Source organism: Corvus moneduloides, chromosome 7 (assembly GCF_009650955.1).
Source record: "Corvus moneduloides isolate bCorMon1 chromosome 7, bCorMon1.pri, whole genome shotgun sequence".
NCBI lineage: Eukaryota > Metazoa > Chordata > Aves > Passeriformes > Corvidae > Corvus > Corvus moneduloides.
The window spans coordinates 14,793,109-14,808,972 of NC_045482.1; the positions used below are offsets into that span (position 1 = coordinate 14,793,109).

Genomic DNA, 15,864 nt, shown 5'->3' on the forward strand with positions numbered 1-15,864 from the left:
ATACACATTAATATATGTTATCTCGCTGTTATATAGAGTTATTCCATGAAAATATTGTTAATTGAATAATAATTTGTGCATAATGTAATGTAAACTTTCATGGTCATATACAGCCTAAGGCATACCTTCCTTATCTTGCCTCAAACTTTGATAACGCCAGGGTTGTGCACTTAACTGTGTAAATCTGCCCCTCTTCTCCTCTCTTTCCAACCACTAATGCAATTGCAGGAGAATCCCAACCATCCTGATCCTACTTGTCCCATATCAGGAACTCCAGCCCGTGCACCCAGAGTACTCGGCACGAATCAAGCTGCAAGGGAGCTCTAGTGCTGGGACGTAGGGAAGAACCAGTGGCAGGACCTTGCCTCCCTCGACAGGAAGGGGGCACACGGTTCCATGGTGTGCAGCTGCACACATGGTGCTGCCTTGCTGCTGGTTTGCCGCTCCTCTGGCTGGGTTCCATGTTTCCCATCAAGACCTCTGCTAGCACAGGTTTGCTATGGGCCCTCTGACGTCTGCGGGAAATTGTGTCTCACCTGAAGCCCTCATGACTTGTGTTCGCTGAGAACCACGCTCAGCCGCTTCTGCTTTATAACTTTGTTTACAGCCTGTGTTCGCTGCGGTTGAATTCCTCCTGATTTATGTCAGCATGATGTCAGAGCAAGATTTTCAGTTTGGATCTATGTTGAAATCTTATCTTGCAAACAGTACAGTTTTCTACTGACACTATCTGAACTTGGTAATTTTTGTTTTCCTCACTGATGTAGCTTTGATTTGTTTCATGTAGTTGTTGTCCTACCAGCTGCAAACACCATATTCTGCTTCAGCCAATTCTAGGTTATTAGGTTATGTATGCTAAAAATTATGAGCAGTGCTTTAATTTGCATAGTTATATCCACACATCATCCAGAGTGAATAAAAGCCAGATTGTAAAATAATTACAATCTCTTGAAGTAGAGCCAGCCTTACAGACCAGATCCATCCGTCTTCATTAATTTGTATACAGTTTTTTTACCAGAACAAATTTTCTGAAGGTACTCACATGGGAATGCTGAAACAGCTGCACAACTTTTATTTTGAAGAAAAAAAAAGTTGAGCCTCGGAACAGTGTGTTTTAGAGAGAGAGAGAGAGAGAGTGACTCTGCATTTAGGACTTTGACCAGTATGTGTAAGAAGTGCTCTCATGGCTGGTATAATCTAACAAATTTTTACCTGGGTAGCACTTGGCAGAGCTCCCCCCTTTTCTTGCACAGTTGAAAGGAATCCAGTGCAATTCTGCGCTTCGATCAACTTGACTCCAGTTTTGCTCAGCCTGCCCGGTTTGGTAGCGCACGGCTGTGCCTGGCTTCTGTGGCCTCTATGGCCCTTTTCTGCTCCACTGTCAGAAAGAGGGAGGGAGGCTTCCCCCAGCACCAAAATACCATTCTGTGTGCTCTCTGCAGCACAGTAGCTAAGAACAAGTTTCCCGATTACTCCCTGGTGTTTTTTGGAGTTATTTGCTGGAAGAAGTCTTTTTCCCCCCTTTAAATGGATGATTGTGTTACAATCAAGAAAAAGCATCTCCAAAGACCAATCTTTAGGTAAGTGATGCTATTATTACTTTGAACTGAAAATGTTATGAACTTTACTCTTTAGTCCTATTTGTTGACTTAAAGTTTGTGTGCAAGCGCACAAAAAATTGTTGAAGATAAAGGGTTTAATATTGCATAACCTAGTAACATATTAGGTGATTTTGGTTCTCAGAATATAATTTTTTTCCACTTATACTGAGACTTTATAAAAGTTATTTTTCTTCTCCTCTCTGTCCTCTGCATTCTCTAAAGTTTTGTGTGGGATTGTCTTTATTATGAAAGAGAGGCAGAGCAGTTTTTGAAAACTTTTTTTTTTGTGTGTTCTGTTTTCCTACAGCTCTGAAGCCCCTCAGTGTATTCTGGAATTATAAAACTTTAAAAGTGGAACGTGGTTCTTGGCTGGTTTAGCTGCTTATGTCTGGATGGCAGAGTTTTAATACTTGAAATGTTACACCTTTCAGAGCAAAGTAGCCTGCTTGCTGGGATGTGCAGACAAGTGCTCAAATTCTAAATGATCTGTAAGACACTTCTGATAGTAAGGGCTCAAGTTTAAAGAGTAACAAGTTGGAATTTTAGTGAGGTGGTTCTTCAAAACATCCTCTATATAATAATTTGATCTCTGAAACATCTTTCTGATTATTTTCTATTTTAAAGTCAATTGTAAAATTCCTTTACAGATCAGGATTAGATCTAGTTTACTTGTGCTTTTAACCACAGGAGACTTCTTTTTTCCCTTTGTCAAGTCCTAGCTTCAGGCCAAATGACCTTGAGTGGGAAATAATATTTCTCAAACTGCTATGAATAAGGATGCAGTGGCTGTAAGATTAAATAAACCTGCAATAGTTCACACTTCCGTTTATGGCTGGTGACAATTTTACAAAACCCCAACTCTTACTGGGTGACGTCGGTAGGATACTGAAACCACAGTGTTGATATGACAAATAAATACAAGATTATAGATGGTCCCAGAGCAAATACAGGATTGTTATTTATTGAATCACCACTACTGATGTCATATATTATGGGAATCCAGTAACAGTTGGTGTTGCAGTTCCAGAGTAAGTTCAGACAGGTAGTCGTGCCAGGACTATGTCCTACTAATCTTGGATGTGGAGAAATCTTTCAGTAATATTACAGTTGCAGGGCAGAAAGGGAATCTGGACACTAGAAGGTTACTATGGAAGTGAAATGACATAACTGTTAACCTTAAATTTGAATGTCCTGTGTGTATTTGCTATGCAATTTATATCATAAATGAAATTAAACATTTTGCACTTCAATAAAGAAGAGCTAAAAAGTTCTTTCACAGAAAGATTTTAACTGACTATTAAGAGACATTTGATATCTTCCTCAAGTGATATATTTTTATTTAAGATAATAGTTTAATTGAATATATTTGTTTAAACATCAGTAACTATTTCCAAGGATCTGTGATAATTATCCTATAAGCTGCAATTAAAAAAAAAATTTGAAATGCACATTCTTCAGTCTTTTGGGGCCATTAGAATTGCGGGTGAATAAATGCATATTTCCTGACATTTGGTAATGAGCTATAGAAATCTGCTGTAGCTGGTGTAGTACTGGATAGTTTGCAACAGCTTTCTTAACGGATGTTTCCCTAAATTGTCTTGTGGGAGTGAACTTAACTCAATGAAATACAAGAAGTTTCAACATTTCTTACCAAAATCCATTCCTTCCAATCAGTTCTAAATACAGAACGGCAACTAAATACTGTTGGCATGCTTAATCCAGAGCAAGAAAACCCCTAATATGGAAAGCCCCCAAAGAGTCCATGGCTCTGCAGTGACTCTTCTGGCAAAAGATCTCTGTAATACTACAGTAAACGCTTAAGAAACGTTTCCAAGGTCGAGACCAGCATAATATTTTAGGCGGCTCAAACAGAAAGACAATCTCCATATGTCATAAAGATTGTATCATGTGCAGTAAATACAGATGCTATCCTATGTTAAAGAGCTGCTTTTTAAATGTGTGTTCATTTTCTTAACGACTTTGGAAAATATTTCTCTGGTGAAAAAATGTTCTCATGCAAGAATTGTGAAGATTTAGCCTCAGCCCTTTGAATCCTGTGATTTTTTTGTCCATGTAGGTGAAACAGTTTTACTGGGTACAAATCTTACATTAAGGTAACTGAATCAGCAGTCTATTAATTTTTTTCCTTGAAAAAAAAGAAAAAAAATTCCCAAGTTTGATATATATTTATATTTACCAATGTTTTGATGACAGTCTAACACTAATTATAGTTACTCTTAAAATACATGTCTTTCTGAGTTATGTTAGAACTCAGTAAGTACCTGTAAGTATCTTCCTACATAGCAAACTTGCATTTACAGTGGATCTGTACTTCTACTTAAGTTGTTTTTCCAGTATGTAAAAATGTAAGTATTTATTCTAAATAATCTTTTCGGTATTACCAATACTCTACGTAAGAGGGGCATAGGTATTATGTGTCAAGATGGGAAACGCAATGACAAGAAGATATTTTTGACTTATTTACAAATTTTTTGCAAGTTCTGAATTCATGAAGAAATAAAAATATAAAAACAGTGGGAACTAAGTGTAATGTTTGGTACTTGCTACCCAGCAGTGCTTTGAAATAACTAAATTAATTCAGAAATATAACTGTGTAAAAAAAAAGCCAAGCTTACGAATCACATTAGACTGATTACTGAAGTACTAAAGAACATCAATTAGGATAAAATTTTTTAATTGCACCAGAAAAGACTGCCAAATACTTAGAGATTCCTGCATTCATTAATAGAAAAGGAAGAGTCTGCTATATGCAAAGATATATTTCAATAGAAGGTGTAGCTTGGATATTTATTTGCTGTTTTAATGCTAACACGAATTACTGAGGACATTCCATATTTTTATTAAGAACAGCATCTTGAGCATATTTGCTGTGACTGGATATGGTGAAGTTAATTCAAACAATAAACAAATCAGCTTTTTTAAAGAAAGCAATGGGTGCCTCATGGCTCCTACTTTAAAATTGATTGAATAAAGCCATATGAAATATGCTTTAGGGAACAAATCCTTCTCTGTCAACTGCATAGATTAGATGACATAATAGGTGTTCTAGTGCTCAAATTTCTATGAATTCTGTTAACATATGAATCTACATGGTCATCAATCAAACCTTATACTGAAGCTAACATTTTTCTGCACTCTGCTTCAGTCTTTAGGGAATGGGTTGGGTTGTATGACTTTGGTCTTCCTGGTCTTGTCTGTAAATGGAAGCAAAAGGAACAGAGTGTCACAAGACAAGTAATTCTTTGGGTGTCTTTGCCTTGCTAGGGTCCACAAAAGCCTGCAATTAGTTCAAGAAACCCTTGGGCTTTGAGATTTCCAGATCAATGACAGCTGGATAAAAACAAAGAATTTGTCCTTGCTATGTAATGGCTTTGATTTAAGGCTCTTAGCGTGTTTAAAAAATATTAATGCATTAGTTTCAAAATACCTCCCTTTTGTTCTGCACATTTTCTGTGGTTTCATGCAATTTTGGATCAAGGGTTTTCCCTTAGAGCAATAGGAACAGGAAAATAGGGGCTCAAAGCCAGAGAAAGAATAAGGGTGAAAACCACTAGTTTTCCTGCTCCTCGGGGAGCTCTGGTGTCACCTTCTCTGTGGTGCCTGCATATGAGAAGAGCTCCTTGTACTGTTGCTGTTGTTCCAGTATCTTGTTCATTTATATATAAATGTTATATTAACTGCGATTAACTAGACTGGATCTCTCTGTAACTTTGAATTCCCTTTACTAACAAAATGACCCAGTCCAGTCCTTTGGTGTCTAGTCCCTCAAAACATATATAGCTGATTCATTATTTCGTTTTATGCTAAGATTGATTCTAAATACTAAATGCTGTTGCCTACTGTAATCAACTAGCAGAAACTATTCCAGCACTATTTCTACACCACCATAGAGCACATAGGTAATTATATACTGTACAGAATATTGTTTATAGACACCTGATTTCCAGAGAATGTTTATACTGCTGTAATTTGTGGAATAAGAACAAGCCATATCAATAACTTTTGAGTTTTAATGATAGAGTAAATAATAATAAAATATTCTGTGACTCCTAGACATTTTAACTTTTTGCCAGAGACTCTTTTCTTCTAGAAAAAATATACTAACATGTAATTTCTAGCAAAAAATAACCATCAGTGTAATGGTTTCTCCTTCTTTCCTTTTAAAAATTCTTTTCTTCTCGTGAACGCTTGAAATATTCAGGAGTTTTACCAAGTACGAGGGATACATCCTCATACTATGGTAACAATTTTTTTCCTATTTGTGAGTTTTATCTTGCTCTCTTTATGCTCTGGCATCAATATAGTGTGTACTGACCAGGCATATTTTTGTTTTGCCTGGGTATAGCTGCTGTTGGCACCTTTTCAATTTGTGTCTGTAGAAAGGTACCAAATCAGAATAATGTATGAAAAAGAAGCAACTTGATAAGCAAGTAAAAAATTATGTACCTGTGGGCAGCATAGAAAGTAGCAGATTTTAGCTGCTTAGAAGTTTGTAAAAAAAAAAAATCTGTTTCTCCCTTTATTTGTGGCAGCCTTCAAGTGGCTCCAAATTATTATTATCTTTATACTGTGTGTAGGGAATAAACATGTACAGGGAACTTTGAGAGGTTTATATTGAGTTGTGCACTGCAATTATGGTTGCATATACCTTATATATAATTATTCCTACTGATAGCTTAATTGTAAATTAATGTAGCATATTAATTTAATGAATGGCAGCTTATTCCTGTGGTGTAGGAGGAAGGTGGGTGGGGAAGAGAAGACACAGTTGTCCTTTACTTCATGGTCTAAGGAAAGGCCAGAATATAAAAATGCAGCGCCACAAGAAGACCCTGAAATCATAGTCTGTTTCTTGATTGCCCCTTGCACTAATGACAAACTTTGCTGCAGCTTTGCAAACATACACATAGTTCATAGCCATGGCCATCCTGTTAGTGATGTAGTTTCTGCCTATGTGCTCCCTTCTGTTTCTTCCTGTGTGGCTTTAATGGCTACAGTGATGGGTAAATCCCTCAAAATATTACATAGTTGTATTGATTTAAACTGTCAATATTTTTTTTTTAAATGGCAGAGCTGACCTATAAATTCCAGTGGGAAAGAGGTCGGTGTAAAAAAGTAATTCTATTTAGATCTGAGGCTGAATGAAATTTCTTCCCTGGTGAGGAGATTTTTTTGTACTTTTCTCTCAAAAATCTGTTTAGTCAGACCTAAAAGCCATAACTCTGTTATGCTGCGTTCTTCACTTCCTTGGGACAAGGCCCATGAGTGAAGAAGAAACACTGTAAATGGATATGGTGAGAAGTACTGGCCCACTGCAGAGAGTAGCAGTGCTTTATATTTTCAAGTTGGTGGGAAAAGCAGCTGTAGCAAAAGGTTAGAGCCACTCCTATTTCACAGACCTTGTAGCCTTCAATTTGGTGTGAGATTAATTTTTACTCCTCTCTTGCATTATCCTTTTCTGGAAAGTCATAGGTTTAAATCACCTGGTAAAAGTACCCTGTTCTGCTTTCCCAAAGCACCTGCAGTTCCCAGAGTACATGGCAGCTGTCTTGTTTCAGGGGAGCGTGCTTTCCATCCATGGAAGAGAGCCCGTGATGAAAACTGCAGTTTGTCCAGGCATTAGCGAAGGCACTATGTCCTGTCTTGCATGTTTAAGTGAAAGGCAGGGTTTTAACTTGTCTCTGTGGTGCTGAGAAGGATGCACAAGCTAAGCACCTCCCTGGGGTCAGGGATGAAGACAGGACTCCTGCCTCTGTATCTGAGGTGGAAATTAGTGGAGGAGGGAGGAGAGGCTGAGTTAGTGAGGCACAGCAGTGAAGAGGTGAAGTGGACTTCCTGTATACAGGTTTTAAAAAACTACTTTTGTCAAACCAGGCTGAATATTCTCTAGCAGTCCTGGGCAGATCACAGGGATCTTGTAACCATTGGTTTAAAAACCAGACTAGGATGACTTTCTGGGTTCCCAGTTTGCCCGTGTGCACACAAATGCATTCAAACCAAAAGAAATCCTGATTCACCCATGTAGCAGCATCACGTGTGCTGGAGTTGGTCACAGTGCTGAGATCCTCATTAAGCAGTCTTTACTAGTCTCCTAGGAAATTATCTTCATGAAATAAGAGAATGAAAACAGGGTATGTCAGGAAGACATGAAATTTAAAAGATTTATTTATTTTTTCTTTTCAGAGACTTAGTATTTCAGTGCATTCTGTGTTTATAATATTTTTGCTTGCCCTTTAGGACTTATTGGATAATGTCATTAAAAATTGTTTCCAAACCAGGAGAGAACAATAAGGAACAATCCAACTCAATATTCTGTTTATTACTGGATATTATGGAAATGTTGATTTCTGAAATGCTTAATTTTCCATTAAAAAGGCCTACACTTGAAAGCATTCATTCTAATTTTTCAAAATTTCTCCTTTTATGTACATTAAAAGGCAGAGAGTAGAAAAAATGACAAAAGCAGTCTACCCACCTAACAATCGTAACTGTATGACTTACTTCTTAAATTAATCTCAAGGTGAAAACAAGATTTGGTAAGACATGAAAAAGAGTTTATATTTTAATTATTTCTAAATTTTTGACATGGCTAAGCTACCCATGAGACAATAATGACAAATCGTGAAGAAAATTAACAAAACCAAATTAGACACTTAGAAACAGTTTATGAAAAGATTTGAAACTGTTTTTCGGTTATAATTTTCTGAGTTATTCACTCAAGAATGGTTGTAAAGTTGTTTTAAAAATATGAATTTAGATCAATTTTATAGACAACTGCATAGGCTGCCTTGGCATAAACCTGTAATTTTCTGAATTCAGCTACTAGTGTGCAAAAATGAATTTATTATTATGTTCTCTTAGAAGAACTTAGTTGGCCATTGCAGCACTGCATTTAAAATAGTACCACTTGATTTAATATTCTTTTTTGGCAATCTGTTTTTATTCACAGAACAGAAACCTGAAATTCAGCAGGAAAAAGGGGAAAATAGAAAAGACTTAATGAATAGTACTGGATCAGTTAGAAATAAATACTTAACTAATACAAGAAGTTCAGTGATGTTAGCCTTAATTAACATTTTAACCAGTGTACTTCAATTTGTACTTACACTTTAATAAAATGCCAGTGTTTCATTTATGTATTTATTTCTCATTTGTATCTTGTGATCTCAGTGTAAGATTAGCCTGTCCAATGTAAAAGTAACCAGACAAATGTAGATTTTCTTCTGGCATCAAGCTTATCTCATTTTCAGCTTCCCTGTGTGTGTCTGCAAGGCATAATGTTTTCTTTTGTGGAGACTTAAGAAAATTTTTATTTTGCAAGATCTGTGCAAGGAAATGTAGAAAAAGAACTACCTTCCACTGCTTCATCTTTAAACTTTGAAATTATGACTATAATACTAGAGATGTAAGTCAAGAATACTGGATGATTGCAAAAAGAGCAAGCAAAGAAATTGAAAATCATGGAAATATGATTTATTCATCATTATTTGTAAAAGTTATATCCACAGTAAATTACTGTAACTGGTGCATTCTGAGCATGGATATTTATAAATCATTTTACTGTTATGAAAAATCAGACCCTCAATTTATGAATCTTGAAGATTATGCTTTGCTATAATGAGTAAATCCAACATTGATTATTACTAGATTTTGTACTATGTTATCATTTAGTCTCTCAGTCCAGATAGAGACCCTTTTATACTAAGGCCTGTACTGACAGAGACTGTTAGAACACTTTGATAATAGATTCAGAAAAAGGTAAATATATTAGTAATTTCATCAGAAGGAGAGGATAACTGGGGGGGATGGCTGTGGATGGATGCTCAGTGACTAAGGAGAGGAAAAGCCAGGCATGTCGTTGATGCTGAAGGCGAAGATTATTTCATAGCTAGAATTGGAAGAGCAGTCAAGCCTTGCTGGCTTTAAAAGGACGTGATTACTGCATACTGGTAGTGGGAGGGGAAGAGACCTGGGTTTTTGGAAAGGCTGAAAAAATGGCTGGTGATCGTGGGTGGGAAAGGACATGGAAAATGATATAGGAAAGGTGACAAGTCAGAAGATGGGGTGTGACATTAGGACGTTAAGTCCAAAAAATCTCATTTCCTTACCTCCACAAACCTTGCAATGGAGACATGGTTTCTTCAGTGCTGTGCGTGCCCACTGCTGCCTCGGGAACCACTGAGGTGCCCCACAAGCTTGCACCAACGCAGGGCTTGTGATGACTGCAGGGTAACTTCTGTGAGTGTCAAAACAGGTTTTGAGTGTTGCTGTTTCCACTCCAAGGTCTCTTCCTGCTGCTTCAAATTTCTGTACTTCATCTATATATTTTTTTTTCGAGTCAGAAATCTCTACATAATTCATAATATTTAGTGTGGCTGATGTTTATTTTCTCTTTAATGTAAAGAGTTTTGTGAAAGCACCCTTTCAGAGAGATTTGTGTATCCCATCCTCACATGCTGTTTACACTCATGCTTCTGTTTTGACAGCTGCTGTTGTCTGGCCCTTTCACTCTAGATGGACCTTGTAGACACTCCCAGAGCTGCAGATGAAAAGTCAAAATTTTAAATATAGGATGTCAGCATCAGAATTAAACTTGATGATGATTGTGGTGAATATGTAACCATAAAAACCAATGCAAAAATCAGTGGCTTTAGTGGCAGAGTAACACTGAGAAGTTGAGTAGGAGTTTTTGGAATTGAGAAAGGGAGAATGATGAGAAACTTTATACAAATAACGTGAAGCCAAAAAAAAGAGGTGAGAAAAAAGGAAAAGAGAAAAATAAAGGAAAATTAAAAGAAGAAGAGAATGAGTAACAGAATATAATGAGTAATGTGAAAATGTAAAGATAAGCAAGTGATGAGCTGACAATGAAATTAATGAGAAAATGGTCATTTGCAGTTTTATATTCTTACTCATCCCTTAATACACTAAATCATTAATTGTGGCAATCATTCCATGTTATCTGTAGGTAGGCTACAGATAGTAACACTGTTGAAATATATTGAATATTTAATGTTGGCCTGATGGTGTGTTTAGGACACTGCTGGTGTGCTGTTTTGTACTATTCCCAAGCAAACTTTTCTAGAGTTAATGATGAATTCAAGAGGCATTACAAGACCAGTTGTTGAGTCATTTTTCAATTGGCGTGAGTGAGCTTTGTAATATTTCTCCTTGTCAGAAATGTCTGATTTTCAAGATACTTTAAGGGATCTGAAAAATCCATTCATTAAGTGGATTCTGGTGGGGTTGTGGGTTTTTTTCAATTTGCAAAAATTAGATAAAGCAATTTCTTGATCACTAGAAATGATGACAGATGGCTATCATCCAGACCTTCATCTAGTATTTGAAACACTGCCCAGCACAGCAGTTAAGCCTGGATCTGAAATTAAGTGGCACTTAGGGACATGGTGTAGTGGGACTTGGCAGTGTTAGGTTTACAATTTGACTTAATGATCTTAAAGGTCTTTTCTAACCTAAATGATTATTTGATTCAATGAGACTGTTCTTGAGTACTGCCATTCTGCTTGCTGGAGCTCAAAAAGTTTTCAGTCAATGTTCAGACCTTATAGAATGTTCCTTGTGCCATGTTGAGGTGATTGGTGTATAGACTTTATGTGTAAATGTTTGTACTTTTTGAGAAAATTAGTTTGATTTCCTTGTGGCATCAACTGAGAAACATTTTGTGCTGAGCTCATCTTTTTAAAATTATTAATCCCCTAACTTTAGAAAATCTACCTTTCACCACCAGAACAGGTCCTGTTAACACCTCATTTGTAAACTAGTTGTGTTTTCTTGTGGCTTTGCATAGACACAGACTGGAACTTTTGTTTTATGTAAAATATGTAAAATGCAGTGGTGTAAAACTAATTATTACCACAGGCCTGGGCCCTAGAGTATATCACCATGTCCCACAGCCATAGGGAGGAGGAGGAGAGAAGATCCAGCAGGCAGGAATTGTGCAGCAAGATTGATTTATTTAATTATTTTACAAACTCTTTTATAGACTTTTTTCTTCATAGTCTAATTGGACAGAGGATCAGCCACCTCTTGGGGTGATTGGCTGAAATCCTAAAACATCCATTGTCAAAATATTTTTCTACTATACCATAAACAAGACTTTTCAAGGTTGCAGGTGGCTTGGGTGTTTACATTCCCTGCTACCTCTTCTGTGAGAGAGAGAAGTCTCTCACGGACTTAGAAAATAGCAAGAAAATCCTTGCTAGCAGCATTTTTGTATCTACAACTAATATATTTCAGTAATCTTTCCTATTGATAATGGACGATTATAAGAAATTTTTACAATGTTGTTGTGAACCAAATTAAAGTCTTCCTTAATGGTGGAGAAAGGATTCCAGTGCTATAACTTGTTTCCTAAAAATTAAAATTAAACTAATATTATACATCAATTAATGGGATGTTGTTTCCAAATAATTAACAGTATTTTGGTGTTGTTTTGAGCAGAAAAAAATTACTGAGTTCCCATAAAAATGCATATAGATTTTAAACTATTTTCCACAAGACTGATCTAGCCAGAATGATTGCCCCTTCAGGGCCTGAATTAAAATGTGCTGTTGTGTTGCCAGGTCTCCCTTTTTACATTCCATCATCTTGGAATGCGAAAAACAGCTTTAATGATTCTAGTACCTGATGTAAAACCAGACTATACAAAGGTTTCCTTAGGAATCTTGAAGTCTGTCTTGGCACAGGCTAAACTCTATCCTACTAGAGACTGCTTCCGCCTCCTGACTCAGCTTCTCTGCATAATCTCTCACTGTCTGTGCTCTACAGTGAGATATGCTTAAAAACGTGCCCAGTTTGAAATGTTTGTTTCCTCAGTGTATGAAGGAATAGTTTCTCATCAACTTCTTAATAAGAACTTTTCCCATGTGTACCTCTCTGCTTTCAGTCATCTCTATGCTTGAGAAAAATAATCTAGTTCTTCAATAGTCTGCACCAGGGACAGGACAGCCCTGGGTGTAGGGACAGATTGGGAAGTGAGAAGCTGGAGAGCAGCACTATGGAAAGGGACCTGGGGGTCCTGATCAATGGTGAACATGAGTCAGCAGTGCCCCGGCAGCCAGGAGGGCTGACCCTGTCCTGGGGGGGCATCAGGCACAGCATCACCAGCCGGGCAAAGGAGGGGATTGTCCCCTCTGCTCTGCACTGGGGCGGCCTCACCTCGAGTCCTGGGGGCAGTTTTGGGTGCCATGATATAGGAAAGACATAAAGGTGTTAGGGAGTGTCCAAAGGAGGGCCATGAGGAGGGGGAAAGGCCTTGAGGGGAAGCCATATGAGCAGTGGCCAAGGTCACTTGGTCTGTCCAGCCTGGAGAAGAGGAGACTGAGGGGAGATCTCATTGCAGTCACAACTTCCTCGTGAGGGGAAGAGGAGAGGCAGACGCTCATCTCTTCTCTGTGATGCCCAGTGACAGGACTTGATGGAATGGCCTGAAGTTGTGTCAGAGGAGGTTTAGGCTGGGTATTAGAAAAAGGTTCTTCACCCAGATGGTGTTTGGGCCCTGGAACAGGCTCGCCAGGGAAGCGGTCACAACACCAATCCTGACAGAGTTCAACAAGTATTTGGACAATGCTCTCAGGCAGATGATGTGATTTTTGTAGTTGTCCTGTGCGCGGCCGGGAGTTGGACTCAATGACCCTCGTGGGTACTTTCAATTTAGGATACTCTATGATTCTATTCTATGAATATTGTCCTTCAGGTGGTGTTTCTAAAATTTCCTTTTCTTTCCTTTTCAGTCTGTGGTATATCTACAGCTTTCTTCAAGCTGTGATTCCTCCAAATAGATGGATTATTCTAGCAACAAATTATTTAGGGCATAGATATTGGGAAAATGGTATGTCTTATTGTATGCACAACTCTTTCTAAAATCACCTAAGTCTTGCATTTTTGTGCTATCATCTATTCTTACTCATGTTATCATTCTCAGTATACTTTCTGCATTGTTTTCTGCATTGCTGCTGCCTCATCAATTGCCTCCATCTTCTTTCCATAACATTTTTCAATTGTCTATATTAAATGTTATGTTGTGTGATGAGGAGCGTTACTCCAAATGAAACATTTACCTAACCTCCTATGTACTTGCAACTTTATCCATTCTGGTGACTTCCACAATCTCTTACCACTGAGCTTTATTTCTTTATTTGCGAGAATATGCAAAGGATCTGAGCTGGTGTCTTACGATACCCAGCTTCTTCTTAGGCAGTGAGCCATTATTAATTATTTATTCAACCAGAGGCATATCCTTATCTCTAGGTAATTTCATCAAGCTGTATTTCCTTTCTTTATGAGAGTATCTCATTAGGACAGCAGGAAAGACTTTATTAAGTCAATATATTACATAAGCACTTCCTCCTTACACATTAGACCAGTTAGTCTAGCAAAGAAGAAAATAAAAGCATTTTGACATGATTCGCTTTGGGCAAATTCATTTTGGATGTATTTTATTACATTTTAAACATGTATGCTCTTATAAATGAATTTATTAGCTGTGAGATTTTTTCTTGCAGTGGATCACAGATAAAGGGACAGATAGATTTCCCACATACTTCTCTACCTCCCCAAAGATGTGCCTTTCCTCAGTCCTCTAATACACTCTCCCTGTTAGTTTGTGAAGCTCTAACTAATGGCTGAGAGCAACATTCAGCTAATTCCTTAATTATGTAACAGTGAATTTCATCAGGCTTTGCCTATGCGAGTCCATGTTAGTTTTGTTCATTTTATGCCTCAGCTTTTCTTATTTAATTCCCATTCAGACTGTATTTCTTCTGCTCCTTCCTTTTTCCTTCCTTTTCCTATAACTTTAAGCTTCAAGATTTTATCATTTTAAGCAGAGTTTGTTTGCACTTTCCTATCACTCTTTTATTATTGCGCATAAAACCGAAATAGTGGCCCATCATCCCTCTCCCACTGTAAATATCTACTTCTTGAAAAAACTAGTCTCCAACGATGTGCTCTGCCATATTATTTTATTTTAAAAACCCCTCAGAGCTCTGGTCTCATTATCTTTCTGTGCTTTTGGCATTTTCTGTACTTCCTCATCTTGGCAATGCTCTGTAAATTTGCTTCATTATTTGGTCTCTGTGGTAGTGGCTCTATATATTTCCATTCTCTTTGCCTGACACCATTTGTCTGCATATTTATTTATCTCTTGTGGGCCTTTAGTAGGAGATAGACTGCTTGCTGTGCTACTGATTGCTTCATGGCTTGAGGATTGTGTCTGGCAGTGCCAGCAGGGACCAAGGGTGAACAGCACCAAGTGGGAACGGATCACATGCCTCAGGCAGAAGATCATTTTGACCACTATCTTGCACTGACTCCTCCTTGTAGAAGAGTGAGGAGTGAATTTTCTTACCAGCAGGAATCACTCCTCTTACCAGAAGATTTGAGATCTTGGTGGGTGGAGGACTTGCAGTGAAGGCAGAACACTGACATGAGTAGGCAGTGGCTGGTTTTATGTGGCTGCTGATATAACCGCAGCCGTCACTAGTTAGCTAATTTCCTCAATCCATGCTTTATATTCATCTTGATGAAGTCCATTGTTCCGGGAAATTTCACACTCAAACACGCTCTCCTGCTGCTCTCCTGAGCTGTGGAGGGACTTCCTTGGCAGACATTTCTTAGACTGATTGGTAGTTCTGGCCAGCTTTCTTTGGCAGGAATACAGTCTGGTTGGATGTCCACGGTGTCAAGATCATTTTATGGGCCAAGACTTACCAGATGCAGACTGAAGAGGAGTCTGCATCTCCTCTTCAGGAGAGTGGTGTTGGCATCATTTTGCTTTCCACACACTGTGATTTGTTTCCTCTGTATCATCTGAAATAGCAATGGAAAGACCTGCCTCTGTGACTATTATCGATTGGTGAATTTAGCAGGCTGTTTCAGTTTGTCTCTCAACTTCATTAGATTCCTACTGCATGACAGATTACTGTGACCTGAAGACCATAGTAATGTCTAACCATACCTTATATCACACATTATGTATGTATTAAATCTCACCTACCAGATGGAGAAAATAGCTCAGGGCTGCAGTACTGAGTATAAGCAAAAAGGTAGAACCAATTTTCTGGTCAAAAGATTGGGAAGACCACATGGTGGTTACTGTGTCTTTGCTGTTAGGAAAAATCTCCCAGAGGAAGCTCAGTTGCAGTAAGTTCTCCTTCGTTATAGTGCAGTCAAATAAATTAGTTAAAATACTTGCCAAAGGAGGTTGAAACTAATGTTTGAC

General features: G+C 37.9%; 1 protein-coding gene across 4 annotated transcripts in view; it reads left to right on the forward strand.

The window, feature by feature from the left end:
- Positions 1-15,864, forward strand: part of PDE1A (phosphodiesterase 1A) — a 181,003-nt gene that overhangs the window by 63,979 nt on the left and 101,160 nt on the right. Inside the window, exon 1 of one of the 4 annotated variants that reach the window (XM_032114165.1) lies at positions 1,159-1,580. The exons of the other annotated variants lie outside the window; for them this stretch is intronic. Within the exon in view, the coding sequence (XP_031970056.1) occupies positions 1,528-1,580 (53 nt within the window). The 5' untranslated portion in view covers positions 1,159-1,527. Of the gene's footprint in view, positions 1-1,158; positions 1,581-15,864 lie in introns of those variants that run through there. 4 annotated transcript variants of the gene reach the window in all.